Source organism: Pipistrellus kuhlii, unplaced genomic scaffold, assembly GCF_014108245.1.
Source record: "Pipistrellus kuhlii isolate mPipKuh1 unplaced genomic scaffold, mPipKuh1.p scaffold_m20_p_14, whole genome shotgun sequence".
NCBI lineage: Eukaryota > Metazoa > Chordata > Mammalia > Chiroptera > Vespertilionidae > Pipistrellus > Pipistrellus kuhlii.
Window position 1 is genome coordinate 41,573,043 of NW_023425449.1, and position 22,779 is coordinate 41,595,821.

At 42.4% G+C, this 22,779-nt stretch overlaps 2 protein-coding genes across 5 annotated transcripts in view; one reads left to right on the plus strand and one right to left on the minus strand.

The window, feature by feature from the left end:
* Nucleotides 1-15,188, minus strand: part of UBE2V2 (ubiquitin conjugating enzyme E2 V2) — a 34,103-nt gene extending 18,915 nt beyond the window's left edge. For 2 of the 4 annotated variants that reach the window (XM_036437281.2, XM_036437278.2), the window contains exons 1-2: nt 15,048-15,188; nt 474-622 (exon numbers count right to left, since the gene is read on the minus strand). In XM_036437281.2, coding sequence (XP_036293174.1) covers nt 474-622; nt 15,048-15,063 — 165 coding nt within the window. In that variant the 5' untranslated portion in view covers nt 15,064-15,188. Of the gene's footprint in view, nt 1-473; nt 623-1,542; nt 1,548-8,011; nt 8,188-14,961 lie in introns of all 4 variants that reach the window. The other 2 variants (XM_036437279.2, XM_036437280.2) reach the window with 2 other exon arrangements.
* A 4,644-nt stretch (nt 15,189-19,832) lies between these two features.
* Nucleotides 19,833-20,267, plus strand: LOC118718438 (DNA-directed RNA polymerase III subunit RPC10-like). Its single transcript, XM_036437282.2, has one exon. The coding sequence runs from the start codon at nt 19,833-19,835 to the stop codon at nt 20,154-20,156; it is 324 nt and encodes a 107-aa protein (XP_036293175.1). The 3' UTR covers nt 20,157-20,267.
* Nucleotides 20,268-22,779: the final 2,512 nt, after the last annotated feature.

Here is a 22,779-nt window from a genome sequence, read left to right on the forward strand (position 1 = left end):
GCTCTTCCCAAATAACCCCTCCATTTCCTCACCTTTTCTCCTCTCTATCTGGAATGTTCTCCATCCCCATCACCACCTTCTGAAATCCTACCAGTCAGTTCTTTAAGGCTCATTCCAAAGGCAACTTCCTCCACTGTTCAGCCTTCCTCAATTATTCCAGCTAGAAGAAACATATTCTGAAGTCCCATAGTGATCTTTCTCTGCCATATTTAGAGTCTGTCATTTACATTTATTTTTTCTTCTTTACTAAACTGCAAACACTTTGCTAGCAATGACTATCAATCTTTTCCCCCCAATTCTGCAGAAAATCAAGTATCATATTGTGCACAATGGTAGCATCAGTAAATGTATACAAAATAAAAAGGGAATAATTGTTTCAGTTAGAATTTATCATATTTATTTAATATATTGTAAAATAAAATGCTTAAAGTGGATATAAATATCAATAAGAATATGTAATTTATAGCACTGACCCTTGGTGGCCCAATAATCATGCCTGTCCACCTTGTAAGTGTCATATCTTCATCATCTTCAAGGCCCCAGCTAACCGTACCATCGCCTACTCCTTTTTGTCCTTCTTCAAGTTCTTCCAACAAGCGAAAATTACGAGGAACTTTAACTCCTATACAAAAGAATGTCAATGTAAATGCAAAAAGCTCATAATTATAAGAGCTACACATATTCAATTTCAGCATTTTCCAAATTAACCTTTATAAATTATTTCCCCAAAAAGCAAAATTTCTTCTGAAAAAAGATTCTGCTCCAGAAAATTTTGAATCTAATAACCTTTCAAAATGAAAACGCTACAGAAAGCACTGTACCAATATTAATAGTACAGAACATGTAAATAAATTCCTAATTAGTCAATTCCATACTGACATAAATTAATCATCAAAAATTATTATTAAATAGTTGAGTTTTTGTTCCTAGCCAAGAACAAAATGGACATGACCAGAAGTTTACGAAAGTTCGATTTTATTAATATATATTCTTCTCTAATGACTTTTAAAGAATGATGTCCATCTTTTAAAATGTACTAAGAGGTACTATTTTCTAGAATATGCTAAAGCAGCCCCACCCATGGTCCCCAGTTAGTCTTTCCGGTTCTCATCCCTAATCTATGGAGTCCTCTCTCTCCCAGCTCATTTCCAATGGATATAGCAATTTCCTAGGACGTGCCCTGCACCTCTTTGCCCAAACCCTGGCAAGTTTACACAATCTACAAACCTTTCTGATACCTCCAGTTTCTAGCTTTAACTCCATCACTCCTTACAAATTCTGAAATCTTAACACAAAAACCTTCCTTTCTGCTTAGATTCTCCTAGCCTTTCTGTTTCCCACTCCCTCATTTTCACTAAACCTGGTCTTTGCCATTAACTTCTAATCCCTGGAATCAAACCCCGATTCTTCCAATTTATCACAAACTTTCCTAAGAGTACTGACCTAACCCCTCCAAAAAAATAGAATCTATAGTTTTCTCTGTTCACAACAGCATCTCACATGAAACACCCTCTAGCCTCACTGCACAAGTCCTGAAAAAACCTTGCCTCTGGCTCAGGCAGGAGCACAAACTCACACTCTCACTCTCTCATGCGCACACATACAAGCAATAAAGCACAAAAAAAAGAAGTGATTTTGTATAACTTCTGTCTCTTGCTGAAATCAAAATCTCTTTCACCTACTAATTTATAGTAATATTTCGACATATAATCAAAAGCTACTGTGTTTCCCCGAAAATAAGACATCCTCCGAAAATAAGACCTACTTACAGGTTTCCTTCTGAGTGAAATATAAGGCATCCCCTGAAAAAAAGGCTCCCCCTAGGCTAAACATGAGAGATTTGGTCCACTGATTTTTTTTTTAAATATATTTTATTGATTTTGTACAGAGAGGAAGGGAGATAGTTTAGAAACATCAATGAGAGAGAGTCATCGATCAGCTGCCTCCTGCACACCCCCCACTGAGGATGTGCCCACAACCAAGGTACATGCCCTTGACCAGAATCGAACCCGGGACCCCTCAGTCCCCAAGCCAACGCCCTATCCACTGAGCCAAACAGGTCTCGGCCGGTCCACTGATTCTTAAAGAAATGGAGTCACAAGAAATTCACCAGGAAATTCAGAAATTGGATTGTTATGATGATGTTCCAGAAGATGACATGATTGTCATCGAATAAATGAGTAAATTCTTGATACTGTAGGATTCACAGTTTGTCTGGTTTGTGTTGACAACTACTGTACTACCGTACCATATACAGGTAATAAATTTTCTTTATTTTTATTTAACAATAAATGTGTACCATATTCTTCTTCATGGAAAAATAAGACATCCCCTGAAAATAAGACCTAGTGCATCGTTGGGAGCAAAAATTAATATAAGACACTGTCTTATTTTCAGGGAAACAGGGTAGTAAGTACTGTAACTTAAAACAAAAATACTAACCACTTTACATTCTGCGCTTCATAAAAAAAAACAAACTTGAAAACCTTGGGCCACAGAGATATGGAGCTGTTATAAATCCCTAAAACAGAAGTAGTCATTATTCCCTAACCGGTTTGGCTCAGTGGACAGAGCGTCAGCCTGTGGACTGAAAGGTCCTGGGTTCGATTCCAGTCAAGGGCATGTACCTTGGTTTCGGGGCAGCTGATCAATATTGAGGCAGCTGATCAATATTTCTAACTTTTTATCCCTCTCCCTTTCTCTTTGTGGAAAAAAAAAAAATCAATAAAATATATTAAAATACATACATATTTGTTGTGAGCCTAGAGTGTATTATGCTAAGTAAAGTCAGTCAGTCAAAAGGAAAAAAAATACCATATTTCACTTAATTGTGGAATCTAATGACCAAAATAAACAAACAAAACTGAAACAGACTTATAGCTAGAGGACAGACTGATGGTTGCCTGAGTATACAGGAGTGGAAAGACTAGGTGGAAAAGGTAAAAGGTTTAAGAAGTACAAATTGGTATTTACAAAATAGTCACATGATGGAAAGTACAACATAGGGAATATAGTCAATCCTATATAAGTGTAATATGCAAATTGACCAAATGGCCGAACAGTGGGATGGCCGTCCAGACCACCAGGAACCACGCTATGACGCCCATTGGCGCCAGGCTAGTCAACACGGGTGCAATGCAATTGGTCAGGGGCCCGGCCATCGCCTGTAGACGGAGGCCCAGACCACTGACTGACGGGCTGCAGCAGGTGGGCAGGGCCTCCCTCTGCAAGGGAAGTCCGGGGCCCCTGGTGCCAGCAGCCGGAGGGGAGCCCAAGTCCCGGAGGGAAGCTGGTGCTGGCAGCTGGGGAAAGGAAGGCCTTCTCTTGCATGAATTTCGTACATAAGGCCTCTAGTGATATTATAACTACTAGAAGCCCAGCGCACAAATTCGTACAGAGGTGGGGTCCAGCTGGCCTGCCCAATCAGGGCCGGCCAGTGGAGAGGCTGTGGGTGGTTGGCTGGTTGGCCCCACCCAATTGGGATGGGAGGCCCAATCAGGAGTGGGGCCAGCAGGGGGGAGGGGCTGCAGACAGGAATCTTCCCCCTGGTCAAGCTCCCAGTTGAGGGGACAATTTGAATATTAGTCTTTTATTATATAGGATATATATTGCCAGGTGAGTACAGGAAATACAGTGGGAAGATCTTGTAAAGTATGACTGTCTAACCACTACACTGTACACCTGAAACTAATACAAAAGTATTGACTGTAAACAGTAATTCTATACAATAAAAGCCTAATATGCAAATCAACCAAATGGTCCTTGAAAGTCTCAAGTTTCTCAGCAGTTTTTAGATTTTTTTTAAAATATATTTTATTGATTTTTGTACAGAGAGGAAGGGAGAGAGATAGTTAGAAACATCGATGAGAGTGAGTCATCGATCAGTCGCCTCCTGCACACCCCCTACTGGGGATATTCCCGCAACCACGGTACATGCCCTTGACCAGAATCGAACCCGGGACCCTTCAGTCCCCAAGCCGACGCTCTATCCATTGAGCCAAACCGGTCTCGGCAGTTTTTAGATTCTTGAGTAACTTTATAAATGTGATTCTGAACTGTGTCCTCCAGTAGTTGAATTTCCTCCATCTCTCCCATTCATGACATGCTTCTGTGTCTCCGCATTTTGTTTGCCTCCCTGTGTTGATGGAGTGGCTTTGTGTGGTAGGTGACCTATAGGGGCCAGTAACTCAGCTTCCCCAATCACCCAAGGTGGTTGCTCTTGGTGCACCCCTTTGTGGGCTGAGTGCAAAGTCTTGGTGTAGTAAAGCCTTGATTGCTATTGGTACACAGGAGGAATAGACCTCTAGGCCAATTGGCTGTGAGGACCCGCTGTGTCTATAATGGAAAAACTGCTGCGCTGGAGACAGGCTTATGGTGCAGGCCTTCAGTGGGGCTTTGGTGCTCACTGACTCCGCCTCCTAAATGTGTCACTTATGGATGTGGGCCTAAATCCGACATCCACTGAGGGCTCCTGGACTGTGAGAGGGCGCAGGCCAGACTGAAACACCGCCCCCCCTCCGAGGGCACAAATTTCATACACTGGGTCTCTAACCCTATAGAATAAAAGCATAAGATGCAAATCGATTGAATGGCCAAACAACGGAAAGACCATCTGGGCCTACATTATGACACCCACTGGTGCCAGGCCAGCCAAGACAGATGAGATTGGTCAGGGGCCCAGCCATCACCCCATGTTCGCCCTGCAGAGGGAAGCCCAGGCCACTGGCCAGCAAGGTGATCAATTGGGGACTCCACCATCATACCTCAGAGGCCCAGGCCACTGACTGGTGGGCTGCAGTGGGTGGGTGGAGCCTCCCTCTGGGAGGCAAGCCTGGATGCCTGGTGCCAGCAGCCGGAGGGAAGCCAGAGTCCGGGTTGCTGGCGGCCAGAAGGAACTCCCGGGTCCTGGCAGCTGGAGGGAAGCTGGTGCCAGCAGCCAGGAAAAGGAAGGCCTACTCTTGCACAAATTTCGTGCTTTGGGCCTCTAGTATTTAATAAAGGCATTAAAAAGTCAGCAGATATCCAGATTAAAGAAGACTAGAAAGATAGGACAATCAAATGCAACCTTGGATCATTAGGAAAAAAAATTTATTAGAATTTTGCTTTAAAGGACATCAATCAAAAAATTGGAGGAATTTGAATAGGGCCTATAGATAAAAGTCTGCATCAATGTCAATTTCCTGATTTTTATAATTATATTATTATTATAATTATATTTTAATATTATATTATTATAATGTAAGAGAATGTCCTGGTTTCCAGTAAGTACAGTGAATTATTTAGGAGGAGAAAGATATTATGTCTATTACATATTCATTTCAGTGAATATTTTAACACATTTCTAAATATTGTTTTTAATCAAATCTAAGATGACAACTATATGATGGACCATTATTTTAAGAATTAAAAAATACTATTGCGCCACCAGCGTAGTTCAGTAGTTGAGCATTGACCTATGAACCAGGAGGTCAAAGTTCAGTTCCTGGTCAGGGCACACGTCCGAGTTGCAGGCTCAGTGGGGGGGTACAGTGGGGAGGGACTGCAGGCGGGAGTCTTCCCCCTGGTCAAACTCCCAGTTGAGGGGACAATATGATTTTATTTAAAAATAAAAATAAGCCCTAACCAGTTTGGCTCAGTGGACAGAGCAATGACCTGCAGACTGAAAGTTCAATTCTGATCAAGGGCATGTACCTTGGTTGGGGGCACATCCCCAGTAAGGAGTGTGCAGGAGGCAGGTGAATCGCTGTTAACTCTCTCATCGATGTTTCTAACTCTCGATCCCTCTCCCTTCCTCTCTGTAAAAAAAATCAATAAAATATATTTTTAAAAATAAAAATAAAAAATTTATAAAAAGAACCAACCAATGAATGCACAAATAAGTGGAAAAACAAATTGTTTCTCGCCCCTCCCTTCCTCTCTTTCTAAAATCAACAATAATAATAATAATAATAATAATAATAATAAATTGTACATCTGAAGCATCTGTATTACACTTCAAACATAAGTGAAAAAACCTCTGGACCAGAGGATTTGTAAAATACCTCAATTCTGTAGTAAGGGGGATACGTTATGTTTAGGATACTATGAATCATGCTATTGGAACTCTTTTAAATTACAACCAAAACTACTCTGCCCCAGCTACTCCCAAAAATGTCTACAACTATATGAATAATTCATTCAGAAGTCTATATGTTGTATACTAATTCAGCTGGTGTTTAGTCAATGAATATATCTGAACATAAAATATTTTTAGTACTGTTTCACTTCAGAAAAGGAAACTAAAAACAGAGTTTGTAAGTAAAACATTATATAAAGGGGAAAAGCTAGGTTTTACTTGAGCTATTTATTTTCTCATTAAGTCAGTTACATAGAAACAGTATTATAATAAAATGACAATACAAGAGGCACTCAATAAACATTTCATGAATTTATGGCAGATGCTACTTTCAACTTTCAACACTATGTTGAAAGTCCTGTAGCAGGTTTTGCTGATTTCAAACATAAAAAATTCTTTCCCCAAGGTATTACATTCCAGGGGAGTGAATACAACAATGTAAGCAAATACATTCCAATACAATACAATAAATTGCTGCAGAAGATTTTGCTCACATACACTTATACTTCATTGATCGAGGGAGAATACAGAAGTTATTGATCATTCTCCAGAAAAGCAGCTAACAATGTTTATTTCAGAACTAAGAAGGGACAATTCCCTACAAACAAACTAGGGAATAGACAAAAATTAGGTAAGCTACAATATACTCTGGTTCCGCTCTCGTATGAATTTCTAAGTAAAATTAGGAGTGGCATACACTCAACAAGATGTGAGGTCTTCTGACAGAGTCCATTTAAATAAGTGGAACTATTCTCCTTTAAGTCTTGGAAGTTGCAGTAAGCTTCCAAAGTTAGAAAGCCATATTAAACAAAATAAGTCTATATTTTCCCTCCAAATCACTGCTTATAAAATAAACATTTTCAAAAAATAAAACATCTTTCGATAATTTAAGTATTTCCTCTTAGGAAATAACTTACATCACTACAGTAGAGCAAACCAAAACTGATCACTTGGGTAGATGACACTAGCATGAATACCAAAATAATACACCAAGTTATGTATTGCTTGTACATTTCACTAGATTGAAAAATATATGGCATAATTATAATACTTAACAAAGAATAATCATCTTGGAGTATGCCTGGTGTCTGGCTATACAACATTTTTTTTAATGTAAGGTTAAACCTCATACCCAGCTGGAATTTAAGACTTCTACCCCTCTGTCACATGGAAATCATGTAAAATAACCATAAACAGATAATTAGAACTTACATAAATGTCAACATGTTTTTAAAACAAAAAACCAAAACTACATACCAGAATCAAGACTTTGCATTCTAATAAAGTAGAAATAAATTGGACTTGGACTTTATCAAAATTTAAAATTTTTGCATTTCAAATAACACCAAGAAAATAAAAAACCTACAGAATGTGGAAAATACGTACAAATGATAAGGGACTTGCATCTGAAATATATAAAGAACTCTTACAACTCAACAATAAAAAGACAAACAACCTAATTTAAAAAATGAGCTACGGATCTGAATAGACATGTCTCCAAAGAAGATATACACTGAGTGGCCAGATTATGATCTCTGAACGCATAATAATACGGCCTGTGTGTGTGTGTGTGTGTGTGTATGTATTAGAGGTCCAGTGCATGAATTCATGCATGGGTAGGGTCTGGCCAACTGGCCAGGGGGAGGGGACATGGGCAGTTGGCCGGCCTGCCTGTTGATCAAGGGGACAATTTGCATATTAGCCTTTTATTATATAGGATATACAATGAGTGACCAGATTATTATGTATTCGGAGACCATAATAATCTGGCCATTCAGTGTAGAGAAAGCCCATGAAAAGACGTTCAAAATCATTAGTCATCAGGGAAATGCAAACCAAAGCCACAATGAAATACTATGTCACACCATTTCAATAGCTAGAATCAAAAAGTCAGACTGCTAGTTCTTCAGTCGACAAATCTCTACGTAAGCAATAGTTGAGCATCCTATCAGTGGCCAATCACTTCACATCTTTCAAAGTCTGTTGGTGATGGGCCACTCAGTTCACTTCAGCAAGGCATGTAGCAGTACTGCCTCCTTGTCTACCAATGGTAAGTAAACTCATGTGACATTCTATAACTATAGCCGAAAAAGAAAATTAGCCCACAAAGGTGAAAGTGCAGCAAAGAAACAAAAACTAGTAACATTGGAAGTGCAATTTGAATCAAATATAAATCGTTATAGAATAAATACCCCACCACATGAATGTTGGAGACTCTAGAGTAGCATCCAGAACTTTGTATAGTTGAGTTTATTTATTATTTATGTAAATGAGAAAAGTGACTCTAAAGAAAGGATGACAATGTCCCAGAGGAAGTAAAAAAAATCTTCAGAATAAACTGAGAGAGATTTCCTTACACTGAAAGCTCAAAGAATAAAATATTGGAAACTGATCCAAACTTAGGAATATGAGAATTCATCAAAGCATAGAAAAGATGTTTGTGCTGCATCATAAGTTATACAATCAGGAGAAAAAGGCAAGCATTGTTCAAACTGCTATTGAGAAGTTTATAAAGAAATAAAACACTAACTCAATGTTTAGTGCATTAAACAAGTATGTTTACTATTTTAGTCAACTTCCAATACACTATAACCACACAAAAAACTTTTTAATGGTTTAATAAACATTTCCAGATGTCACAGAATAATAATTTTTCTCACTTAATAAAACTGATTTGAAGTTCAGTTTGAATGGTCATTTTTACCACCCTGTACTACTGTGCAAAGGAAGGACTGTTTGTATAGTAAGGTTGTATCATACTATCGTATATAATCGTATATAATAAAAAGGGTAATATGCAAATAGACTGAACAGCGGAATGACCAGTCGTTATGACATGCACTAACTACCAGGGGCCAGACGCTCAACACAGGAGCTGTCCCTGGTGGTCAGTGTGCTCCTGCAGGGGGAGTGCTGCTCAGCTAGAAGCCAGGCTGACGACTGTTAAGTGCAACAGCAATGGCAGGAGACTCTTGCCTCCACGGCAGCACAAGGATGTCCAACAGACGGCTTAGTCCTGCTCCCTATGGGCTCCTGGACTGTGAAAGGGCAAAGGCCAGGCTGAGGGCCCCCCACCCCTGAGTGCACAAATGCTGTGCACCAGGCCTCTAATACTATAATAAAAGGCTAATATGCAAATAGACCGAACAGAACCACCGAAGGGGTCGCTGTGACATGCACTGCCCACCAGGGGGTGAGCGCAGAACATGGCAGGCGTCAGCAGCAGGCAGCAGAGAGCAGAACATGGCAGGCATCAGCCATGGGGGATGGTGGAGCAGGTAAGCGGGGATGCCAGACCAAGGCGGGCACCAGTGCTGTCAGGGTGAGCCTCTGGTGGTTACTGAAAATTCTTTGCTCCCGTGCACCGCAGTCCCACCTGGCACTCGCACCTGCTGCGGGCACTGGCCCTGTTTGAACCCACTGCTGGCGCTGGAGCTGCCTCTCGTACCCGCTGAAAGCACCCAGTGCCAGCCCCAATCGTTCCTGACAGCAAGAGTGAGCAGCAGCTGTCAGCCCCCAATCGCCCCTCAGGGCTTCTCTACCTCCCCCTGCTCCTGAGGGGCGATTGGAGCCAGCAGCCACCTTTCACACCCGCTGCCAATGACGGCCCCCCTCGCACTTGCTGCTAGCGCTGGAGCTGCTGCCAGCACCAGAGCCACCGCTCACATCTGCTGCCAGTGCCTGGCACCAGCCCCAATCGCCCCTCAGGGCTTCTCCACCTCCCCCTGCTCCTGTGGGGCGGCTGCTGCCACTCACACCAACACATCAGTCCCATTCGCACCTACCGCGCCATCAGCAGGTGCGAGTAGCAGGAGTGAGGCTGCCAGCAGACAGGGGACCAGGGTGGGGGCAGGAAGAATGGGCCGAGACCCGCCCTTGTGCCCATCACAGCTTCACAGCCCACAGTTCCTTTCAAAGTTCACAAATTTGTGTACTGGGCCCCTAGATGAATCACATTATCAACATCAAACATTTATCAAGAGCATCCAGATTCCTAACCTAGAAAAGTCCAACAGGCAAATTATTAAAGTCTCGAGCTGGAAATACACGGAGCTGCTATAGTTCAGATCTTCTATTATTTAGTTCTCAGGTTCTGTTATGATTTACACATGTAAATCTCATCTATTACTACTCCCCCAAGTTCTGCCCATATATCCAAGTGTCTTCATTTTGAAGATGGGAAAAACATAATCATGTTGTCCAACCCTTGCCTGAAAGGTCTGGAGAAAGCAAGGCTTCAGAGATTTAGTGGTATGCCTAGCATGGCACAGTACTCTATCGGGGCAGCAGGCGAATTAAAGCACAATTCCTGTTCCTGAAAAGGGTAGTTAGTTTTATTTTCCACCCATTTGGCTTACACAGACCTACTACCAAAAAAAAATATATAAAAAAAAAAATATTCCATTTTTTTCTGAGCCTCTCATTACTTAAAGACATTTAAAATCATCTGCATTCAGAATCACATTTTAACACTACTAATAATTTTAAAACATTTCATACTTCAATGTATCCTGGATGAGATACTGGGACAGATTGTGGACATTAGGTAAAAACTAAGGAAATCTGAATATATTAATAGTATAGGTTTTGGTTAATAGTATGTCACTATGGTTCATTAATTGTGACAAATGTGCTACACTAATGTAAGATAATATAAAACCAATTATGAAGCATAAGGGAATTCTATACTATATTCATTTTCCTATAAATCTAAAATGCCTGTAAAGTTAAAAAAAAAAAAAAAAAAAAAAAAGTATTGCACAGCCCTAGCTGGTTTGGCTCAGTGGATAGAACAGTCGGCCTGAGGACTGAAGGGTCCCAGGTTTGGTTCTGGGCAAGGGCACACACCTGGGTTGCAGGCTTGATCCCCAGTAGGGAACATGCAGGAGGCAGCCCACCAATGATTCTCTCTCATCATTGATGTTTCTATCTCTCCCCCTCTCTCCCTTCCTCTCTGAAATCAATAAAATTCTATTTTTTTTAAAGTACTGCATATACCTTTTAACCTAACACTAACTTACTACTGAGATATAACGAAATTTTTTTCAAATATATTTTATTGATTTTTTACAAAGAGGAAAGGAGAGGGATAGAGAGCTAGAAACATCAATTAGAGAGAAACATCAATCGGCTGCCTCCTGCACCCTCCCTCCCCCCCACTGGGGATATGCCCACAACCAAGGCACATGTCCTTGCCCAGAATCGAACCTGGGACCCTTCAGTCCACAGGCCAACGCTCTATCCACTGAGCCAAACCGGCTAGGGCTATAATGAAATTTTTGAATGACAGGCACTACATTCTATTCCCTAGGGTAGTGTTCCTTAAGTTATGTATGTCCTGTGGAATCTCCTAGGAAGGAAAGTATGAAGGCCACTCTCTAGTCTAACAGGAAGTAAGATTCATAATTTGAGGAATATTCAATCGTTCCTCCTAACAGAAAGAACACTAGACTAAGAATAAAACAAAACCTGGATTTTAATCTTGCATTAGTAACCAACTATGTAAAACCTTGTATTCATTAAGCCTGTTTTCTCATCTGCAAAATAAGAAGACCAACTGGTATGGAAAAGCATATTTCAGCTTAAAGGTCTCAGTCCAATTAGAATTTCTTCCCAAAATGTTTCTTCAACTATGAGAATGGTAAAATAAATAATTTCTTTTTTCTTTTTCTTTTTTTAATATATTTTATTGATTTTTTACAGAGAGGAAGGGAGAGGGATAGAGAGCTAGAAACATCGATGAGAGACATTGATCAGCTGCCTCCTGCACACACCCTACTGGGGATGGGCCCGCAACCAATGTACATGCCCTTGACCGAAATCGAACCAGGGACCTTTCAGTCCGCAGGCCAACATTCTATCCACTGAGCCAAACCGGTTTTGGCGAGAATGGTAAAATAAATGTTTAGATAATGTACATTAAAATGTAATGCTTGCCCTAGCAGGGTGACTCAGCTGACTGGAGCATCCTCTGGCAAACCAAAAAGAGTACAGGTTCGGTTCTGGTCAGGGCATATACCTAGGTTGTGGGTTCAATCCCAGTCAGGTGCATACCAAAGGTAATAAATAGATCAGTGTTTCTCACGTGAACATTTCACAAGCTCACTCACACACTCCCTTTTCTTCCCTCCCCCTCTAAAATCAATAAACATATCATGGGGGGGTTGAAATATACATAATCCTATATAATAAAAGGTTTATATGCAAATTGTTCCCTCTACAGGGTGTGTGACCAGGGGGCAGGGCCACCCGTGGCCCCTCCCTGGGCAGGCCCAGCCCCAATTTGCCCGATCAGAGAGGACGGGCTGGACCCCACCCGTGCACGAATTCATGCACTGGGCCTCTAGAGCTTTAATAAAAATGAAACAATGTTTGTCAAGTGATTTTTTTTTTCTTTTGGGCCTATTATCAAACAACTATTTTTATCAAGATTATTTTTACTTAGGCCATGGCTGGGTAGCTCAGTTGGTTAGAGTGTGGTCCAGATACATCAAGGTTGTGGGCTCCATTCCTGGTTAGGGCACATACATAGAAACAACCACTGAATGCATAAGTAAGTATAATAACAAATAGATGTTTTTCTTCTCTCTCCTCTTCTCTCTCTCCCCCCCTTCCTTTTTCTCTCTAAAATCAATCATTAAAAGACTATTTTGACTTAAATAAAAAAATGTATATTACATCAAAATCATCTAATTTTAAATTTCACACTATATCACTTCTATTTCACAAATATAGAGGTACTATTTACTTCCCTTGCTACCAAAAAGCAAACAAACAAAATATAGCTTAAAACTTAAAAAGTTTCAAAACACAGTCCAAAGCTTTCTCTACACTCATCTTTCTACCAATACAATAATACTTTTAAGTGCTATAAAGCACAGAAAATTAATAAATGAAATGATACTAAAAACTTACCAAGTTTTTAGTAACACTTTCAAAACTAATTTCAGTTAAAAAGAACTCAACTACCAAAAATACTTTCTTTTTTATTATTCTAAGTTTCAAATTTCATAAATCTAAAAAGCAGAAACTGCCACCATTAGACTACATATAAACTGTAAAATGCAGGTTTCCTCTGTATAACAGGCTAATAATAAGCCATTTTAGAATTTACAAAGATACTTGGATAGGGATGTGGGTTACCAAATTACTTTATTTGAAAGAATGGTACAAATGAAAAGACCTAAGTGGATGATCTGGTACAAGTTATAGAAAAGATAAAAGTTAACATGCAGCCGAAACTGGTTTGGCTCAATGGATAGAGCATTGGCCTGCAGACTGAAAGGTCCTGGGTTCGATTCCCGTCAAGGGCATGTACCTTGGTTGCGGGCACAGCCCCAGTAGGGGGTGTGCAAGAGGCAACTGATAAGATGATTCTCTCTCACTGATGTTTCTAACTCTCTATCCCTCTCTCTTCCTCTCTGTAAAAATTCAATAAAATATATTTTTTAAAAAAAGTTAACATACAGTATTGCTTGGTGACCGGGAAGTCACCCCGCAGCTATGGAAAGCCAGCCTAAGGCTTAGCTCTCATCAGTCTCCCAGGGCGGCTGGTCAAAGAGATGCTCTGCCATGCCAGTGTCATTGACTTCCAAAAATTACCAAGCACGATTAACAAAAAGTGCCTGTTACTATCATCTAGTATTTGGTCTTTTCAAAATATCTTCTCTCATATGAATTACGTAAGACAAAAACCATGTTTAAGTAAACAGTGCAATCCATAAAGTGAAAACTATCAATCAAATTAAAATGCACCATTTTATTACTAAGTTTTCAAGAACCTATAGGTAGGTACTAAGTACAACTCTAAAAAAGATATGTCTCCCTTCACAAGCACACTCAAGTACAAATAGCAAATACATTAGAGTTGTAACACTGAAACGTCACTTTTTAAATAACCCTTGCTTTCTTAGTTAGCTCTGACCCAAAATATACTGAAATATTTCCCCAACCCTAAAATCGTTAAAATCTTCTCATCCGACACCTGTACATAATAAAGATGAGAATTAAAAGACAATTTTCTGTTAAGACGTATGTAGGATGTATCTTGAGGTATTACCTTAAAAGTACCAATCACAATACACTGCAGCCTTCCATTTCGGCACGTAATTTGAAAATTCGTTTTATTGTGCAATGAAAGCATGAAATAGTAAATCAACACTATCCTATAATCTGATTTCCAAAGATCACATCCAATGAACATCCTAACCAAATTTAACATGTTTTAATTTAACACTTTTTTAAGTGGTCAAGTTTGTAAAAACCTTATCGTTAAAAACTTAATTTCAAAGTCTGTGCTCAGAGGAAACCAAACATTGCATTCGACACAACAGGAGCGGAGCAGCTTATCTAAGAAACCTCTTTCTCTTCAATTCGCTTTCATCTTCTGAGTTTTTGTGTAGTTTGCACTGCAGTTTTCCACTTAAGGAAAAAGAGAGAACTTGGATTCAATGAGGTAAGAACGGTCATCTTTCTGTTATTACAAAAAAGAGCAACAGTCCTCTGCTCATTAACCCCCTCCTCCTCTCCACACGTCCAGGAGGGTCCAGGGGAGCCGGACCCCCCGCCACCGGGGCGCTCCGCCACCGGCACCGCCCGCACGCCCACCCAGAGCCGCCTCTCCTCCCGCCCGCACCCCGACAGGCGCCCGCGGACCCCAAGAGTGCGCCCGCGCCGGCGTCACCCCGCCCCGACCCGCGAGCGTGCGGCCGCCGCACAGGCACAACCCGGCGCCCCCGACGGCAGCCCCGGGCCCTTGGCGCCGGTCCCGCCCGGCCCTCCCCCGGGGCGGGCTTCGCTCCTCAAGGAGCCCGGCGTCCGAGAAGGCGCACTCCGGCTTCACCCGCATGGTCGCGCCCAGCTGCCAGCAGCAGACGGAGTGGCAGAGCCGGGTTCGGAGTGCGAAAGCATACAGCCCGGCCCGAGAACCGACCTGTGGAGACCGCCATCTTCCTCTGCACCCCGACGCAGCCGTCTGCACGCACGCACGCACGCACGCACGCACGGCGACGTCATGCGTCACTCTCGGGAACGCGCGGACCAGCCCGCCGCGCAGCTTCTCTTCTCGAGCGTCACCCTGGACTCCGCCCCCTGCGGCGGGTGCTTGGGCGACGGGAGAAGGGAGTTGGGCAGCTTTCCGAGACTCCCATTAATTCAGTGAAACGTGAAAGGAAGAGTTTGCTGGGAGGACTGGGAGACACAGCTGAGTCAGTCACCATAATGTAGAGCAAAAGATGGAGAAAAGGTCTTTTTAAAAATATATATATTTTATTGATTTTTTTACAGAGATGGAGAGGGAGAGAGAGCTAGAAACATGGACCAGCTGCCTCACACACACACACACACACACACACACACTGGGGATGCGCCCACAACCAATGCACATGCCTTTGACTGGAACCTGGGACCCTTCAATCTGCAACCGATGCTCTATCCACTGAGCCAAACCGGTTTCTGCGAGAAAAGGTCTTTAACTACGTGACACGTGCAACCGCATAAGCCAGGAAAGCGAGCCAGAGGAGTGCCTGATGGAAGAACACACGCTGCTTTTCAAACCCTAGTGGACTTAAAATTTTATATATGAATAAGATGCCTTATTAAGAACCTTTTCAGCCCCAGCTGGTTTGTCTCAATGGAAAGAGCGAGGGCCTGTGACTGAAGGGTCCCAAGTTCAATTCCTGTCAAAGGCACAGACCCTGGTTGCTGGATCCATCCCCCCTAGGGAGCTTGCGGGAGGCAGCCAGTCAATGATTCTCATCATTGAAGTTTCCAGCTCTCTCCCTCTCCCTTCCTCTCTGAAATCAATAAAAATGTATTTTTAAAAAATACAAGACGTTAGACAGGCTCAGTAAAGGTAAATATTGACTTTTGTCAGGGAAGATTCTAGCCTACGACGTGACTGCCCACCATGACCAGCTTTTAGCTAGAAAGTCTTAATTTCAGACCAACCGGTGGTAGGCGTTGGGAATGGTACCGTAGGATCAGACCAAACTTGGGTTCAGCAACCTTGATATTTTGGCTAGGAAAGAATTCAGAGCCGCCGAAACCGGTTTTGCTCAGTGGTAGAGCGTCAGTCTGCAGACTGAAAGGTCCCAGGTTCAATTCCGGTCAAGGGCATGTACATTGGTAGGGGGTGTGCAGGAGGTAGCTGGTGGATGATTCTCTCTCGACGTTTCTAGCTCTATCCCTCTCCCTTCCTCTCTAAAAAAAAAAAAAAAAAAAAAAATTAATAAAATATATTAAAAAAAAAAAAAATTCGGAGCCAAGAACAAAACTGTAAGAGAACATTTACTTGGTAAGTCACAGAGGCAGAAAAAGTAATTCGTAGGAGAAGAAAGGTGTTATGGAGGCAAAGGAAGGGCCCTAGGAGCTTGAGAGTGAGGAAGCTAATGGTAACATGCCTGGGGCAAGGACGGAGAAGGGGAAGGGATGTGGCAGGGGTGCTCCTGGGAGAGTGATCTCACTGAAGCCTCCATCTTAAGTGTTTTAAGGATGGAGATTTTAGGGAGGTCCCAGCAGAGCTCAATAGAATATTCAGCAGTGTTCCAGGTGTGTCCTTTCCTGGTTGTGGTCTCCACTGATTTGTTAGTCAATGTGAGGGCAGGGGGGTCATTTTTCAATGCAGCTGGTCCTGAGGGAATCTACAAGATCACTGCTCTGGTTTTGCTGCTTTTCTGGCCCTGGAGCTGAAATACAACTGAGGTATAGATGTTACCTCTAAGGAAGAAATGGGAGGGGGCCCAAATCTACCTACCAGTGATATGCTAAGAGGAAAAGTCACCCTGGGGGTGATGTCCCCCCTACAATGGATTGTTGCCAGGCACCTAGGGCTTTCCATCCTGATGCCCTTCTGTACCTGGCCCATTGTCCTTGCTCTGCTCATGTCCTATGTGGTTACTTTAGGTCTCTGGATTAGTAAGTGACCCCTTTTCATCCAAAAGTACATTAATAAAATAAAAATCAGGACAAAATATGGGCATTGACAATTCTGTGTTGAAAAATGATTCAAAAGAATTGAATGAAAACTTCAAGGAGCCCTAAGAATTAAACTCATATTTTACTTTTGATATATACATAATAGTGAAATGATTAAAATCTACATGTAGATCTAAAGAGTCGTTTCAAAGAGTATAAAACAAAAATTCTAAGTAATTAGGAAGAATTATGTATTCAAAAAGTAAACATTTTACTTCGCTGGTGTGGACAAAAAGTGGCCACATGCTAACCTGACAAGCTGAGGGAAGGCCTGTATGGCAGACATGCAAACACAGAGACCTAAAGTCACCACAAACAATGGTCTGAAAATGTAACTTTTTTAAACAACTCAGATAAAAGCTCAGTACCTTTTGTTTTTATGTTTTTTAATATATATTTTTTATTTTTTACAGAGAGGAAGGGAGAGAGATAGAGAGCTAGAAACATAGACCAGCTGCCTCCTGCACACCTCCTACTGGGGATGTGCCTGCAACCAATGTACACGCCCTTGACGGGAACTGAACCTGGCACCCTTTAGTCCGCAGGCCGATGCTCTATCCACTGAACCAAACCAGCTTCGGCTGAAATTATAACTTTTTAATGAAAAGCAATTCCTAGCAGATAGTCAATCTTCCTGACAAAAGTCAATCCTTACCTTAACTAAGTTTGTCTATTGTCTTTCGCATTTATGATGACATTCCTTGGGAATGTCAGGGTAATTCCCCTTTCTCCAGGCCTCTCCCGGCACAACCAATGCACTAGGGCAGAAAACCATTACTCCCCTCCTTGTCGTTATCATGTTAATTGTTGACTTTACCCTGTACCCACCTATGTAAAAGATGTGTCTATCTTGTTACTTTTCTTTTTTTTTTTTTTTTAATATATTTTATTGATTTTTTACAGAGAGGAAAGGAGAAAGATAGAGAGTTAGAAATATCTATGAGAGAGAGTCATCGATCAGCTGCCTCTTGCACACCCCCTACTGGGTACATGCCCTTGACCAAAATCGAACCCGGGACCCTTCAATCCCCAAGCCAATGCTCTATCCATTGAGCCAAACCGGTTTCGGCTATCTTATTATTTTTCCTCCAAACCCAGAGATTTCCCCGATTTTCTTTCTTCCACCTCCCTAATATATCACCAAAGGATTTCAGGTAACTCATTTAGGTCTTCTCTTTTGATGGTAATGTATAAAACAAGGTGCAAAACTGACATTCTCTGAAACATTATCTCAGTCTGTTGAGATTTTGATTCCAGGCAATTGTCAACAGGTTAGCTCAAATAAACTCACAAAAATTCTCTATAGGTTTAAATGTTTTTTATGTTGATGTTAATTTTCACTCTAGCAACACAGTAGAAATGTTGTCATTGTAGATGGAAGAAACATCCAAACCTGCAGAAAAATTTTATGAGTTTACGTGAGCCAAAGTGACAACTGCTGGGAAGCAAAATCTCAACAGATTGAAAACACGCTGCAGGAAACTGTAGTATTACCATTTATTTTATACTTCAGAATCAAAAAAGACATAGAGGGTTACATGAAATCCACTGGTGATAGATTGGGGAGGCAGGAAAAGCAGCGTGGGAAGATCTCTGAGATTGTGTTAGCAGTGGGGAGCTTGCTCTCCAGGTCCCCACCTGTTGCTGGTGGGAGTGACTTTTTTTTTTTTAATATATTTTTTATTGATTTCAGAGAAAGGAAGGGAGAGGGAGAGATAAAAACAATGAGAGAATCATTGATCGGCAGCCTCCCACCTCCTACTGGGGATCCAGCCTGCAACCCAAGCATGTGCCCTTGACCAGAATCAAACCTGTGACCCTTTAGCCCACAGGCTGACGCTCTATCCACTGAGCCAAACCAGCTAGGGTGGGAATGGCTTCTTGTAATGTCACAAGAAAAAATAAATGTTTTTGAGACTTGCACAAGAGAATGAGTGACATTTCTTTGCATAGATTTAAATCCCTGAGTTTCCAAGGTCCCATTTCCTCCATCTCCCCACAAAAGAAGCCCATTCAGGCCTTAGTGGGGCTAGGATTAAAGACATTGCCCAGAGCTTCTGTTGCATGTTGGAGCACAGTCCAATCCGGCATCATGCTAAGCGAGTTTGTGTCCCAGCGGCAGGCCGTCAGTCCATTGGGTGTGGTCAGCAGGGCCATACGGCTTAGGAGGCAACTCTGGTAGGGAGGAAAGTGGAACAAGAGAGACACAGGAGTGCCAGGAGCCAACAGAGCAAACTCCTCTGTCTTGGGGACTATGTATTCCCAAATTTTCACAGGCTTGTATGGCCCTACCCACTATGGCCAATGATAGTCATGAGTTCAATTCCAGTCAAGGGCAGGTACCTGGGTTGCAGGTTCAATTCCCAGCCCCATAGTCAGGGCGAATGCGGCAGGCAATCAATCCATGTCTCTCTGTCTGTCTCTTCCCCTCCTTTTATTCTTTCTTTTTTTCTTTAATATATTTTATTGATTTTTTTACAAAGAGGAAGAGAGAGGGATAGAGGTAGAAACATCAATGAGAGAGAATCATTGATCAGCTGCCTCTTGCACACCCCCTACTGGAGATGTGCCTGCAACCAAAGTACATACCATTGATTGGAATCGAACCTGGGACCTTTCAGTCTGCAGGCCGATGCTCTATCCATTGAGGCAAACCAGTTTCGGCTCCTTTTAGTCTTTCTAAAAATCAATGGAGGTGTGTGTGTGTGGAGGCGGGGTACAAGGTCTGTGGGAGCTGGCCTTCATGCTGCTCTTTTGCCAGGGCTGTGGGAATGGGCTCATTGTGGAGGGACAGCACTGCTGCTGTTTTGCCTGCAACACTTGCCACAACCTGCACAGCATCCCTGGTGAAGTAACAAACGGGAAGTATCCAAAGCTGGAAGAAGTGGATGACTTGCTAGGTGGAGCAGCTGCCAGGGAGAACGTGGACTCTACTGCGGAGCCATGTCCCAGATGTGAACATCCTCATGCCTTCTGCATGCAGCTTCAGACCTGCGCTGCAGACCAGCCAATGACTACCTTCTATGAGTGCTGCAATGCGCGGTGTGGGCACTGCTGGAGGGACTAGAGCAAACTGGTCCAGCTGTGTGGCGTCTGTTTACCTTATTCCCCAGAGTGGATTTCCAGCGGGAGCCAGGTCTTGTGTCCTGAGGGTCTCTGCTGGCGTTGGTGGAAACAATGGTTTTAGGTTGTTGGACAGAGTGTCAGGAAATGGAAAACCCATCTATTAGTCCGTGGATGAGCTCATTAATGTCAAGGGAGACTGTGTGTGGGGGGAAGATTATCCACAATTAATTATAAGGACCTGTTCGTTCACCTTTCAGATTTATTGGGCAATTGACATCCTTTTACCATTAACCAACACTCTTATTTATATTGTTTGCATAAGTAATAAAGTAAAACTTATTAATTTAGTACATTGATTTCAGAGAGAGGAAGGGAGAGGGAGAGATAAAACAATTGAGAGAATTATTGTTTCTAAATATTTAACTGTTAAGTGCAAACTTATTTAATCAACATTTATTCTGAATATTTAATTAAAATGAAAAGCTTAAAAAAATAAAAATCAATGAAAAAAAATATCCTCAGGTGAGGATTAACCAAAAAAATAAACAATAAAAAAATAAAGAAGCCTCTCTTGGCACGCCACTTTTTCAGTGCTGGTGGCCCCACTGGGTAGGGCCTCCTCCCAGGCTCTGACAGACCAAATGTCTGACTTCCTGCAATTCTAGGACGGGGTGCAGGTGCCGACTTCCAGCCCAGAGCCTGTCCCCTTTGCCTCAGGTCACTGCAGGGTCAGGCAGAACCAGCGCTCCCACAGGGTGTGGAAAGGTGGCCTCCCCTGCTCCTGAGGTGGGCCTCTCTGTCCAGCCCCCAGCTGGCTCTTCTGGAAGTTCCTCTGAGCAAAGGGACCTTCGGGTCACTGAACGGAGTACCTGTCTGACCCCTCCACTGCCCCTGAGGTCCAATGGGCGGTGCGCTCCCACAGAATCAGATCGGGCTAACTTCCCAGCTGGGATGCTGGTGGGTTGCTCGCCATGCTCCTGCCAGTAAGTCTCAGCCTTAGACTCCTGCAACAGCACTCACCACACCCGCTCTCCCTCCCTGCAATCAGTGCTGTCCTGGTCACCTGTCAGCTCCCAGCGCTCCTGGCTCTGTGGCCCAGCCAGTTTACTCACTTTTCATACAATCTGCAGTCCCAGCAGAGCCAGGGCTGGGCAGTCAACTGCCACCTGTGACTAACTGCAGCTCCTGGACCCCGGGCTGAAAGGCCCTTCAGTTTGCAGGCTGATGCTCTGACCACTGAACCACCAGCTAGGGCTCAAGCACCATTATTAATCTCACTTCTGCTACTAGTTGTAATAATTAATGTAAAATCTTGCTTGGCGTTGACTTGTATTGACATAACCTTCAAACACGTGGTATCTACAGAACGTGTGAAGTGCAATTAACAAGTTTTGCTTGAAAAAGTTTGTGTTTGGTTTGGTTTTTGTTGCAAATCTAGGGCTAAGAAGATGGCAGATGAAGAGCATATTCGGCACTGCATGCTTTACGAGTTCCAATTAGGAAGAAAAGCAAGTGAGGCTGCAAAAAACATCTGTAGTGCTCTTGGTCAAGATGCAGTTAGCGCCAGAAAATGCCAGCGTTGGTTTGAGAAATTTTGCGAGGGAAATTTTTCGTTAGATGACAAGAGTGGTCGAGGCCATGTGTCCAATTTTGATCAAGAAGCTCGTCAAGCTCTTTTGGTGCAAAATCCTCAAATTACCCAACAAGAGCTTGTGACAACTTTAAATTGTTCACAAAAAACAATTTCCAATCAATTGCGTGCACTTGGCAAAGTCCAAAAGTTTGGAAAATGGGTTCCTCATGAGTTGACCGACAACAACCGTAATCAAAGAGTCACAATTTGCAGTTCGCTCCTCTCTCGTCAAAACCGTTTGCTGTTTTTAGAGCAAATTTTTACTGGAGATGAAAAATGGGTGCTGTATGTTAATTTGAAAAGGCGGCCTCAATGGTTGGACAAAAATGAGGCTCCGCAGCCCACGCCAAAACCTGACTTGCATGCGAAAAAAGTGATGTTGTGTGTTTGGTGGAATTTTAAAGGAATTCTTCATTATGAACTTTTACCATCTAACCCACATGTGTCAAACAAAAGGCCCACGGGCCAAATCCGCCCCACCAGCCTTGCAATGTGGCCCGCACCGCGCTGTCATCACTGCACTCCGCTGCGTTTCCATCACAATGACAGTTTATGACTGTTCAGTAAACCATTCAGCCCACGATTTAGGCTGGATTTTAGATTTTGGCCCCTTCTCTGATTGAGTTCAACACCCCTAAATTCTAACCAAACCATTACAAGTGCAGTGTATAGTGCCCAATTGGAAAGGTTAGCCCAAGCTTTAAGAGAAAAAGAACCCGTGCTGATTAATCAGAAGGGCGTAATTCTTCACCACGATAACGCACGACCGCATACTGCAAGAATCACTGCTGAAAAACTGTGCCAGTTGGAATGGGAAGTTCTCCCTCAACCTGCATATTCTCCTGATATTGCCCCTTCCTATTACCATTTGTTTCGTTCTTTGCAAAACTTTCTTCTTGGAAAAAAATTTAATGAAGAATGCCTCAAAAATGCATTGACCAAATTTTTTGCATCAAAATCACAAGAATTTTACAACAGAGGGATTAAAATG

Excerpts from the sequence above, each read along its gene's own strand:
- LOC118718438 (XM_036437282.2), top strand. The coding sequence starts at position 19,833 with ATGCTGCTCTTTTGCCAGGGCTGTGGGAATGGGCTCATTGTGGAGGGA.